At 24.0% G+C, this 13,193-nt stretch overlaps 2 protein-coding genes across 2 annotated transcripts in view; one reads left to right on the top strand and one right to left on the bottom strand.

Annotated features, from left to right (window-relative positions):
• LOC129964217 (uncharacterized) overlaps positions 1–8,047 on the top strand; it is a 24,409-nt gene extending 16,362 nt beyond the window's left edge. Inside the window, exons 17-25 of the mRNA XM_056078938.1 lie at positions 1,383–1,503; positions 1,682–1,753; positions 2,487–2,552; positions 2,724–2,825; positions 4,091–4,276; positions 5,038–5,112; positions 6,141–6,284; positions 7,656–7,790; positions 7,887–8,047. Coding sequence (XP_055934913.1) covers positions 1,383–1,503; positions 1,682–1,753; positions 2,487–2,552; positions 2,724–2,825; positions 4,091–4,276; positions 5,038–5,112; positions 6,141–6,284; positions 7,656–7,790; positions 7,887–7,964 — 979 coding nt within the window. The 3' untranslated portion in view covers positions 7,965–8,047. The remainder of the gene's footprint in view (positions 1–1,382; positions 1,504–1,681; positions 1,754–2,486; positions 2,553–2,723; positions 2,826–4,090; positions 4,277–5,037; positions 5,113–6,140; positions 6,285–7,655; positions 7,791–7,886) is intronic.
• On the bottom strand, positions 8,014–13,193 carry LOC129964218 (protein FAM32A-like). Its single transcript, XM_056078939.1, has 4 exons — positions 13,040–13,193; positions 10,173–10,320; positions 9,223–9,276; positions 8,014–9,003 (listed from the first exon to the last, which is right to left on the bottom strand). The coding sequence occupies exons 1-4, from the start codon at positions 13,102–13,104 to the stop codon at positions 8,935–8,937; spliced, it is 336 nt and encodes a 111-aa protein (XP_055934914.1). The 5' UTR covers positions 13,105–13,193; the 3' UTR covers positions 8,014–8,934.

The following is a 13,193-nucleotide window of genomic DNA, read 5'->3' as shown; positions in this document are numbered from 1 at the left end:
ATAGACATAAATAAATCAAATACAATTCTCTTGATTTGCAAATATTTACTTGTAACCTATCAGAAACTTTAATTCGAATACTTCTTTAGTCATTAGAATTTGACTAATCATTAAAAGGATTTGAAATCATTACCTAAGTGTGCTATTCTAACAATTAAAGAAGCAAAACCTGAGATAAAAGCTAATATTTCCTGAAATTGAGTTATCTTTTGTTATTTTAAAAAATGCTGCTTTCATTTTGACTGGCTTTTGCAATTACAACCAACAAATACCGAACAAACTTTCAACGTATGTTTCCTTGTGTTTGCTTATATTTTTACTCTTGTGTGCAAGCATATATTTCTACTCTTTTATTATTATGATAGAGAATTTTAAAAAATTCATTTTACTCATATTTCTTACTTATCATAAGAAATTAATTTTACTTGAAGCAATTATGCGCAATTAAATGGCATTTTTTTCGTTAATCTTGCTTTTTATATTCAACTTAGATTGGTTATTGTTAGATTAATTTGCATTAAGCATCACATTAAAAATACATTTATCAAAATTTATGCATCATTAATTTTAAATATGAGATTAGAAATATCAAATTATATATATATTCTATGTTAGCTTGAAGTTTGTCTGCTAAATTATTTGATATTATGAATTAGTAAGAGAGGCGAATTTCCAGCTAGGTACATAGGGCAGTTGTCCAGGGTTGTTGGTTGAGGAGGGACTGCTAAGCAAAAGAATAAATAATAATAAAAAAATGTACTTGGTTGCAAAATAAATTTTATGAATGATAAGAAATTAGGATAAGATTCAACACTTTATCAAGTATAATTGTTTAGATTGCTGTATGTTTCATTTGTCAGAATATTTATGAAACTGAACATCTACTTCATTATAGTATACAAATATGGATGCCTAGCTTTATGGAATCATAAAGAATAAACATATGTATATTCAAAAAGCTAATAAAATAATACTAATTTTAAGTTAATATTTTTTTCATAGCACATCATTAAAAATATTAACTTAAAATTAGTGCATTAGCATTAAAAATGTAAAACTAAACTGACCATCTTATTAATAGGTAGGTCTCATAATGTTCACTATGTAGGGCCACAAAATGTTTAAATCTGCTGCTTTTACTATCTACTTTTTTTATTTAAATGTTTTATATGCATTATGAAACATTTAATGCTTTACATCAAAAGAAATTCATTTTTTTCCCTGTATGAATTGTCTTGAGCGTAACGTTAAGTAAATAATATATAAATTCATTACGGAGTGCATATAATTTAATTATAAATATTTCTAGATAAAATGTGATTTTGAAATCTTCTTGAGCAGCAATTTTTCTTATTCTAAGCTAACTGAAAATTTTCCTGCAGAGCTGTATTATCAATGGATGAATTTTCTTCATGGTTTGGAGAAGATCTTATTCTTGAATGGTTTTTACTTTGTGATATGTATACAAAGCCTTTCATCAAAAGAGCTGTTGTTGCTGATAATGTAATCATTCTGCTTTGTAATTTTTTTCATATTTGACCTTAATTTCAATTATGTATTTGTCCATTTAAATATTATTAATTTATACTTCATAATTTCAAAACAAGTAATTTTAATATATATATTTTTTTAACCTTAAAGATTTAAATTGTAATATATTGCATTCTATGATATTTTATAGATGGAACGTTTGAACAATAACATTCCCCATGGAACTTCTGTGCCAGATGTTGTATCTATAATTGATGAAATGGTATGTTATATTTATTTAATTTTAGCACTGAATTTTTATTTTACCTTTGCTTAGAAAAATAAATACTAAATGCTACAGTTTTTCTTTAAATATATATTGAATTTTTTTCTTCTGTTGCATAGAAAAAAAATTTTTAATGCTGTTAAAATAAAATTTCTTTTATATTAAGCAATATAAAAACTATGTTTGCAATGGATGTTGTTTTTAACTGCAGTAGAATTCTAGCTATTTAAATTAATTGGGACCGTACTCAACCTGAATATTCAAATATACAGATAAATAGATGACTGACAAAAAAAGTTATTTCTTGAAAAATCTGCTTTTAATGTTTAAATTTTATGATTACAAAAAAGAGTTTGTCTAAAGTAAAAGAGTCAAAGTAATTTGTTTTGCAGCTTTTATGTGGCAAATTATTTTGTTACAAAAATTTTTTTTCTCCCAAAACGATACTGATAATTAATAATTTGGATAATTGGTGTTCTATTATATTTAAAACACTTTATTCTTATTTAACACATTGCATATGCCATTTTATAGCTAATTGTAAAATTAATCCTTAATTGTATCACCTTTGCTCAGTCTTAAACTGAATCGTAAAGTCTCATAGTAGCAGAGCTTCATTTATTTAAGCTAACTAATGGTACTATAAATATTTTGAAAATGGGATTTTTTTAATGCCAAATTATGATTTCATCTGAAATTTTACTTAGAAAAATATATTTATTCATTTTAGGTTGTTGATGTCTGGACAAAGTTGTCATGGGAAGAACAATTTTATACTCATGCTGCTTTATTAGATGTATGGTTCTGTTTCATCTTATTTACCCTTAATTTTATAAATAATTATTAATGAAACTGTTTGGAATATTTTAACTTATATTTAATGAAATATCCTATAAAATGTAAAATTTTGGAACTTGAATCCTGGAATGTTTTATTAAAAGCAATTGTATTAATTATATGTTCCCAGGCAGTGAAAACTTGTGTTATGGATTATGTCCAGGCTGTTTATGATAAGCTTTGTGTAGAAGACTTTTATGGAGCAAAAATTGATTTAGGAATTAATCAAAAGGTAAAAAATTCATTATTTTTTATTAATAGTTTTTAGCATAGATATTGTCATTTAATTTTGCAATTTTCTAAAAACTTTTTGAAGTTTCTAAATTTGTTTTATGTGCCTGAAAGTTCTCGAATTTGCTTCTTTTTTATTTGAATGCTTTCTTAAGAGTTTTGTTAAGAATGATATCTCAACTTTGCATTTAAATTATTAAAACTGCATAATCACTTTACAAATAAAAAAATCAATAAATCTTTAATATAAACTTTATAACAAAAATCTTTTTTAAGAATATTCATGCCTTTAACATTCTCCCTCTCTGTATATATATATATAATTTTGAATTTAAAGATGCTTGAGTGACAATCAGAGTAGACCCAGCTTGGAGCATAGTAATTTCCTTCGCACTCTCTTTCAAAATCTGCTTTTGTTTTCTCATCCCCTGTCTCACTTATTGGGTGTTAAAGAGTTGTGATTTTTATTGCTTTAAGAGAAATACATACTTTACTGAATATTCATTTTCTATCTTTTGAGTTTTTAATTGATATTCCACATTTTTTATATATGTGACTGTTTTTAAATTTCCTGTTAATAGTGGCTATTGCCATTTTTTGGGAAAAAGGTACATAGATAATTTTGCAAAATATTATTCAGATACAAAAAATTTATGAGGGATCAATTATTATGCATGTAAAAAATGATAAATGTTGCAGATCATTTATTGCACATCGTATTTGATATTCATTTTGGAATGAACATTATCAAGTAGACTGGATGAAGATGGAAGTATGAATAGTGAGGAAGACTGAGATTTTTATCTGTTGAATTATCACTTCACCATTCACATAATTCTTTATTGACAACTACATGGAATTAATACCATAAATAATAAAATGCACTAAATTTCATATGTGATTTGAAATTAAAAATTTTAGGCTATTTATAGATAAAATATCTTTTATTAAAAAGATATTTTAAAAACTTGAAAACTATTCTGCAGTACTTACTACTAATTATTTTAGCAGATGAAACCTGGTGGAAAGGTGGTAAAATGTGCTTAAGTTCTGCATGAGTCTAAAGTAGTCAGTGATAAACCACATTTTTATTTTATATACAGTTGTTTTTATATTTCATGCTTATAATGATTTTGTCTTTATATGAGTAATATAATTAATTAAAAGTTAATTGAAATTTGTGATCCATGAATATTATTTGCATGAGAGATACTTATTGAAAAATATTTATTTAAATGTTTTCTGATCATATAAATTTTTTTTCAGCTTTGTGTGGCCATGAGTAATACTTATGCTGTATTTGAACATCTTTATGCTACCAAAAATAAAATTAAAGGAATTCTGAGAATTGCCGAATCAAAATATGGTTTCACTATTATGGATCCTATGGCCAGCATTGGGAATCAAATGCAGATAGAGATCTCGGCTATTTACTTGATTATCTTAGATGAAGAAAGTATAATTGTATTGATATTTTTAATTCATTAATTTTCAGCAATTTTGAAAAGCTCCATTTTTAGCATGGTTTAAGTTTTAAAATTGAAATGTATATAAAACTTGTTCAATTGTTGCATTTTTGCTATGAATCATAAATATTTCTTTCTTTATAATTCCTATATTTAAAATATTCTAGTTAAAATTTATTATACTATCTGTAAGAATTTTGTAAATGTACAAAAAAAAAAAAAAAAAAAAAAAAAAAAAAAAAAAAAACTCAATAAACATTGGCTAGATTTTTAAATCCTTTCAAATTTTGGAATACATTTGTACAGTTTCTACATTTAATCTTTAAATTTCAACCAAAATAAAAAAGGTACTTAATTTCGTTTTTTTTAATTATAATAACTTAATCTGCAAAGTATTTCAAATTAATAAAGTTTGAAACAAACTATTGTCAAAATTTATTCTACACTTCTTTAAACATGAAATTTGTAATGATGGAAAGTGTACTTTAATAATTAAATATTTTAATGAAATTAAATTCTATTTAAATACTTAGTAAGGGTGAAATGATTTATCTTGGGTTCTAATCATTGATTGAACTCATATTTGTTAAAATAATCATCATTATAACAATGAATAAGGTATTGATTCCAATTAAATGTATATTAATAAAGTTTTTTTTTCTTCCAATTTTTAATTGCTCATATTACATATTAATTTTCTTTTTTATTTTATTAAATGAAATACAAATGAATATTTTCTTTTTACAGATAAAGAAAATATTTGAAAAGTTCATTAAAAGAGTATTAAGAGGCACTCTGGATATTTTTATGTCAAGTTCTACAGTATGTAAAATGCTAACAATTTACATTAGTTTTTAACTAAGAAATACTTAACATAGTTGAATAATTTTTTTTTGTTGTTGTTTACATTGCATAAAAAAACATCTTATTTCATTCCAAAATTTAACAATTAGATTTAAATTGAGAAGGAATTTCTTTAAATAGATGTACCAAGGCGGAATTTTACATGAATAATATTCAATCATGAAATAGAATGAATGTATTGATAAAAGAAATCATATTTTGATTGTTTAAAAAAACATTTGATACCATACAATTTTCCCCTCATAGTTCACCATTTTCTTTCATAAATTGGTAAGTTAATTAAATGAATTGTAGAAAGAAGAAACTGATTTTTAAAATATAGGGCTAAATTACATTAATCAGAATCTTAGGAGTTGAGGGAATGCAAACTTTGATTAAATTATTAAAAGTTTTATCAATCAATAAAATTAGGAAGCAGGAAAAAAAATTATCATTCCCCTTTATAATTATTATAGAATTTTAAATAATAATGTCATTAAACATCTTTAAGAATAACAGAATAATTACAGACTTGAATATATGTATTCCACTTTTTAATATTCTAAATCCAAATCTTCTGAAAACATTTTGTAGATTTGTATTAGTTATATTCAAATTGTCTCTTGTAGCAAAACTATTTTTAGCATTATTTGATCACTGTAGTATCAAAACATGTTTTTATTAAAATAATACAAACATATAATGAAGCATTTTATTTTTTAAATTTCTAGTAAGTAATATAATTTTCCTACCTAAATTGGATTTCTGTGACGATTGTTCTTCTTTCCAATAATATGTATTTAAAATTCATATGTTCTCCAATATCTATACCTTTTTTCTCATTTGTTTAAAATAAATGTTGCAATGAAATAAAGAATATGCAAATATTTAATGAAAAAGCAATACTTAAAAATAACATAAGATTTGGTTTTTATGAATACTCTTTCTTATGCATTAACTTTTCTAAATCTATATAGTGAAATGAAATGCTATCTTTATTGTTTCAGATAATTGCAGAGGCATGTGCTTACATAGAAAAGGTTCTAGAAATATTTTACTTAAATTTGAAAGCTGAAGCATTTTATATTATTCTAAGGCATATATGGATAATTGCTATTTCCAGTGTAAAACGTGGATTGGGATATTATAAAGTAAGTATAATACAGTTTGTTTGGTTACTGATAAATTACAAATTATTATTACAAGTACATGTCAATTTTATTTATTTATTATTTTTTTTTTGGAAATATAATTTTTTTAAAAAAATTTGTAAATACTTTTAATAATAGTAAATACTCTTAAAATGTTAAATAAAATAATAAGAAAAGCACTGATTAATAAATATAAAAATAGTAATGATTTAAATTGAGTATTTACTTCATAAAATATAAATTATGTTAAAAATAATATAATTAAGAATTTGGCAAATTGGAGATTTCAATTAAAAAGCAATCTTTTTATGTCTCCAAAGTATTTAAGAATTATTAAATTACATTTGTTCAAAATTATATATATATATTGCTTAACAGCATAAATGATTATTAATAATTTAAACTTATGAAATACTTCTTTATCTCATATCTTACATTTGGGTTATTAATAAGAATATTGAGCATCAAAACCACACTTATTGTTCGCCATTTCTCTACAGAATAGCAAAAAATAAGAAGCGATCAGAAATTTGATACAGGCACAAAGCATGAATCTTTGATAAATAAAATAAAATTCCTCAAACCCATTCTTTTTCATTAGTTATGATTATACTGAACTATTGTCATCATAATAATATCAAATGTCATCCTTATGTACTTTTTAAATAATCATTTTATTTTTGTAAATGATAGAGTAATTTGGGCTTCTGTACTGTTACAAAATAGGAAATATCAAATGACTCTAGCACGATTCTAATAATCAAAAGAAATAAAAGCACTATTTGGTGTAAGTGGAAATAATGTGTTCTTGTGATGAATTAAATAATGGCAAAAAGAACATAATAACCATTCTGTACAAATAAATAGCTAAATTTATTAGTATGGAAAAGGTAGATAATTCCCATTTGTTTCTCTAAAATTAATTCATTTACTTTAATTCTTTTCAAAATGAATAATAATGATCGTTTTAAAATTCATTTGTATTAATTAAATTTTAAGATAATTTTCGTTTACATAAGTTAAATCTCAAAATCCTTTTCTATATTTCTAAAACTAGTAAAAAATGAATAATTTTGTATTTTTATTGGTTTTTTTTTTAACTATGTTTCACCAGTTTCTAAATTCTTAAAATTTAACTTTTACAACACAAAGTGTAAATAAATGTTATAGTAAATTATAAAAGCAAATTTTTAAATAATATTATAATCTGATATATATTATAATACTACATTTTGTAATAATATCTTAATTTGCTATAATTTTTGTGTATAACAGCATTTTTCTATGTTGAAAAGTGTCACTGGTTTACTGTTATTTTGTTTCGCTATAGGATGTCTTTATTAAACTATAACCGATGTCTTATTTTTACAGCGCTGTTCATTTCTCATATTTAGGAGAAAAACTGCCTTTGTGGCAGCTTTACAAACATTAACTCAACTCCAAGAAATATTTTACTGTGATGGCCATGGTCTGTCATATCAAGAATTAAGAAACCCAATTTTTGAAGTATACACAACATTTATGTTTCAAGTAACATATGAATATTCTTTTAAAATCTTTTTTTATTAATATACTTTTTTTTTTTTTTTTTTTTGTCTTTAGGAATTGAAGCAGAAGATTGAGGTCAAATTGAAAATTCAAGATAAAGCTCTTTTACAAAAAGCATATTTATGTGTTTAAAAGCTCTATGTTCAAACGGAATATTGAAAATATGAACATTGATGTTCTTCTAAAAGATATATTACTTTACTCAAAAAATTCTTCATTAAGAAATCAATAATAGCAAACTAATTAAATAAGAATTATTTTTTAAAACCTTGGTGAATTTTGTAATCATTTGCACATTTACAAAGTATAATGATCTTTGCTTTCTTGCTAAAAATTAGATACAGAGAAACAATTTTTCTATGCATACATTGATTTCAAATGAATTTCATCAGCATAGTCAACTGACTATGTTTGCCAGTGGCATGTGTACTCAACATAAGTGCCATCCTATAAAGCTATGGCCTTCCAATTTTTAAAATTCCATTTTGTTTCTTAATGGGTTTTTATTTTAAGCCATCCAAATTTTCTTCTAGAAATAATTAACAATTCTATCATTTAGAATTGCAGCACATAATAATGTCAAATGTTTTAACGCATAAAAATCATTGAATTTTTTCCACTTCATCAAATAGTATATTTAAAAGGTTTCATTACTGATGGAAACCTTACGAATTATCCATAATATATATCTTATGTGTAAAAATAATTTAGGATGCCTACTTTTTTATAATATGCTAAGTTATATTTTAGAAAAGATCTATTAATCTATAATATAATGCATAATGGGAGAACAAATGCCAAATTCATTTTTACATTGATCTAAAATAAGATTCAATTTGAAAAGAAATATTACTTTCTAGACATCCTGGTACTAACCCTTAGAAGCTATTAAATAAACTTATATCTTCAACCATCTTAAAAATAAATTTGTTCTAATAAATACTTTGTGGTTGATAAACAGCAAGATTCCAATTATTACCTTATTTTACAACTTTTCCCAATGAATTTTATTTACATCAAGATAAAATGAATATAAATGGAAATCTTGAAAATGACTGAACAGTACGATGAATTCTTTAACAAGCACTTGAAGGTAACCAGATTATTTGGTCCAACTGACTTTTGGTATATCATAATGTTCAGTTAAGGAATCCAAATGATGATTAAATTCCTGAAGAATAAATAATTAGCATTAGATAAGTAAAACAACACATATTACATATATTCGTTAATAATTGACATGTACTTCATGTTTTAGCCATTAGAAAAATGTATTATACTACATTTTTCAGATAAATAGATTATTGCATAGCATAGTTTTAAGAGTAAATTTGTTAAAGAGATAAATTAAGCTTGATAAAATGTTATAGCTTATTAAAATATCACTTACTTCAACTCTTTGCTTGTGTGTTTTTGATGCTTTTTCGAGGATTCGTTCCATTTGCTAAAAAATAAAACAGCATAGTTTAAGTATGTTTGATTTGAGCTACAAATCAAGTAAATATATCAACATCATTCCTGCATAATTAATGAAAAAAATAGAATTATTTTCAAGTGATAAACTAATATTCTTTCTACATCCACCAACAAATAAGAATTGTCTACAATGAATGATATATATTTCTATACATTTTAAGGATGTATAATTTCTGCTGCATAATTTTCATCATGACTTATAGACTTTTATACATTTATGGAAGGGTGATATTTAAAACTTTCATGAATATCAATTTTGAATACATTCAAATCACATTCAAGACATTTAACTAGCTGGCACGATACATAGCATGATTTTTTCAAAACTTACATTTATAAGTATTCAAACAAATGTTTTGATGTAAAAGACATTTCATATACATATTTTTTACTGCACCAGTGTTAAAAACAAATTCGATGTATAATTATTCATTTAATACAAGGGCTTGTTTATTGCTCCAAAAAATATACATAATTGTTTCAAGTTGAATTTCCCTGAAAAGTTAATTTACATCTTTTTTACCATTCAACAGTTACTTGAACAATCAAAAATAAAACATCAAAATAGTCTTAAATGGAGAGTGAGAGGCACCATTCGAGTGCAAAGGGTTAATATGTCAACCTATTTACATCCTATACATAAATTTTTTATACACTCATAGTCTTGAATAATATTTTATAACATTGATTGCACATCAAAACTCTATATTACATCAACATAATTCTTCATTAATATTTGTAATATTGGTATTATTTGTAGAAAAAAAATATACAATATTAATTTTAGTTAATTAATCAGTAAAAAAATCTGAGAATCAATAATTGGAAATGAACAAGCTATAATAAAAGAAAGAAAATGTATACCTTTTTCTCTTTCATTAAAAGAAAAGCTCTTTCTGCTTTAGTGAGAGGTACTGTTTGAGGCTTTTCCTCTTGTGTATTTTCAGCTCCAGTAGTCTTTTCAACCTTGGCAAGTGTTTCTAAAATTTTCTTTTCCTTGTTTTTCTTTTTCCTATAATGGAAGTAATACAAATCACATAAATACCTTTTTTTTTGTGCAGATTTTAAAAACTGTAAAGCAAGAAATTTAACTTGTATTACTCAATTCACTTTTTAATCACAATACTGATTATATCATATACTTACTTTAATGCCAATTTTTAAAAGTAAATATCATCTAGAAGAAAAGTAATATTGCCTGTGTAAAAATATATATATTAAAGGTTCATTGGATATTTAGTTTCTTTCAAAACAAATCAAAAAACATTTTCATTAACAATTTCAGTGATATCCTTTCGAAAAAAAATTAAGATGCCTTGATTTGTTTAATAGTTGACATATGCACATACTTCCATTAACACTAAATTACCGAGGATGAATTTTGACGCTAAACTTCAAGCGAGAACATCCTCTATAACAACATAAAGGATAATGCATATTTCTTAGATACTATAAAATTACTTATTGTTAAAATTGTTACTATAAAATATAAATTTTCAACAGATTGATATTGTAATTGGATATAGGCTAATAAGTACAATTGTTTTAAACAACATTAAAATGAAACATAAATAATCTTATCATAAAACACACACAGAATTTTAATGACCGAAAATTAGTTGAACGGTATGGAAATAAAATATATGCAAATGTTAATATTCAATTGAAATATTTACACTTGTATATAAAGGTGTAAAAACAGTATGGAAGTTTAAAAAAAATCAATTGAAATTAGATAAAGAAAGAAAGAAATCATTTTCATATTCATTTCGCAGCATCTTTCAAGCCCATGCAGATATGCTTAGAATGTTCCAAACATATAAATTTTTGGTGAATGTCATATCTAAACCTTACAATTTATGCTTGTTGTGCTGTCAGACTTATCTTTTTCACCTGGTGACACATATTCAATTTTTTATACCAGTTCTGCTTTTCCTTTCAATATTTTTCATTTCAACTCATTTTGTAAAGAGGTAGCTATTCTTTGCTCAAAAATATTCTTAGATAACAGAATTTGCCAGCTGTTATAAAAATTTCCTTCTATATAGTTTTCATTTATTAGTCATCAAATAAGTAATGTAGTTATTAATTGTAATTATATTAGTTTTAAAACAATTTTTCTAAAATAACAAAGAAAAGAAGATGCAGCAAAAACATAACCAACAAGCGTGCATGTCTCTTAAATATAAATGGCAGATTCGCAAAGTTTAATTAATGCCTTGAATTTCAAACACTGACTAGTTATTTGTTGAAAAAAGCTGCAAGAATAGCCAAACCTTTATAATGTCTTGTGGCAGAACATATAATTAATCAGTTTATATCATACCAGCAATTAAAAATTAGAATTTCTAATTAGAGGGAAAAAAATGTAAATGGCATGTTATATCTAAAAACCATAACTTTTTAAGATAAATCACCAATACTATTTTCCAGGTATTTCATTATATAATGGACAAACAAAGCATTTTGTAAAGAGATTTCAAATACATGCAAATAAGCACATTTTACTTCTATGTAAAATTTTAAGATTAATATTTATATTTAAACACTAATATAATTTTAAAAATAAAATCAAATAATTCAATTTTAAAATAAAGTATGAAAGATTTACAATCTTTAAGAACTTAAAAAAACTTTAGATGCTAATAATTTTTACAATAGATAATATAGCATGTAATTTAGGACATTTTATACTTCCCAGGTTGGGAAAGTAAATTAAAAGTATTAAGTTATTACATAATGTAACATTCAGACAATGTTGATTTTTTTTTCTAAAAACATGTCCAGCTACAAAATTATCGTCCAAAGTATTATATTTTAAATATGAAACAAGAAACCCCTAGAACAGAATACTCTCAAATACACAATTCTTTTTAGGTTCCTTAATCAAAAACTACAATACCAAAACAGATATTTTTAAAATTTTCTTCCTTTTATTGAAAATGAAATAATGTTAGTCTTTATTAAGCTGAACAACTGTTTTTAATGAGTACTGATCACTAAAATGCATATGCGAATCAGCAAGAAATATAATTATTAGAATCTAGCAAAATATTACATCTAATATGTAAAAATTACAAGAACTTTTTTAAAACTACACCATATCTTTAATCACCTTACTTTTAATATAAACCAAATGAGTTATTTAACATAAAATAGTACAAAAATGTGAAATGCAATGTGTTTATATTAATTCCCTAAAAACACTCCTTACAACACATACATTTAAATAATTTAGAATATGAAAATTCATTATTCAAAAACTTAGCTAAACTAATGATCAGCAGAATATGATGCATATAAGGCAAAATATATATCTCTTAAGACATTTTTTTCCCTTCTGGAGTTCAAACAAAGTGCTAATTGTCTTACCACATAAATTGATTTATCATATAAAAGTTTCCTTTAAACATCTAAAAAATGCTGAATTGTTTACTAAAAACTGTTTTTTTATTTTTATTTAAGTTTATTACTACGTGGAAATACGATAGTTATGTTGAGAACTAATTACTTAAGAATCTATATAACGTGCAATTTGCTAAAACAGAAAGTCATGATATTAAAAATAAATAATAATATATTTTTAAACAAGGGGAAAAAAATGTGTTTTTTTTTGCATACGGTCTTTATTAATACAGATAAAAATTGATAAGATTGTATTTTTTGACAACATACCAGTTCCGGAATGTTCTCAACATATGCATCAAATTATTTAAATAAATAAGACTTACTTCTTTATTCCAGAATCTTTCTTCAATCTCAAAGGTGTTTTAGTCACTGATTCATATTCAGACATATTCGAGGTCAATTAAGAAACTTCTATTAATTGTACCAGAAATTTCCAGCTGTAATTGCACGAAATTCACAGTAAATAAATAAATAATA

The sequence above is a fragment of the Argiope bruennichi genome, chromosome 3 (genome assembly GCF_947563725.1).
Source record: "Argiope bruennichi chromosome 3, qqArgBrue1.1, whole genome shotgun sequence".
Classification (NCBI taxonomy): domain Eukaryota; kingdom Metazoa; phylum Arthropoda; class Arachnida; order Araneae; family Araneidae; genus Argiope; species Argiope bruennichi.
The sequence above is the reverse complement of the archived record's forward strand: the minus strand, read 5'-3'. Positions and strand labels throughout refer to the sequence as shown.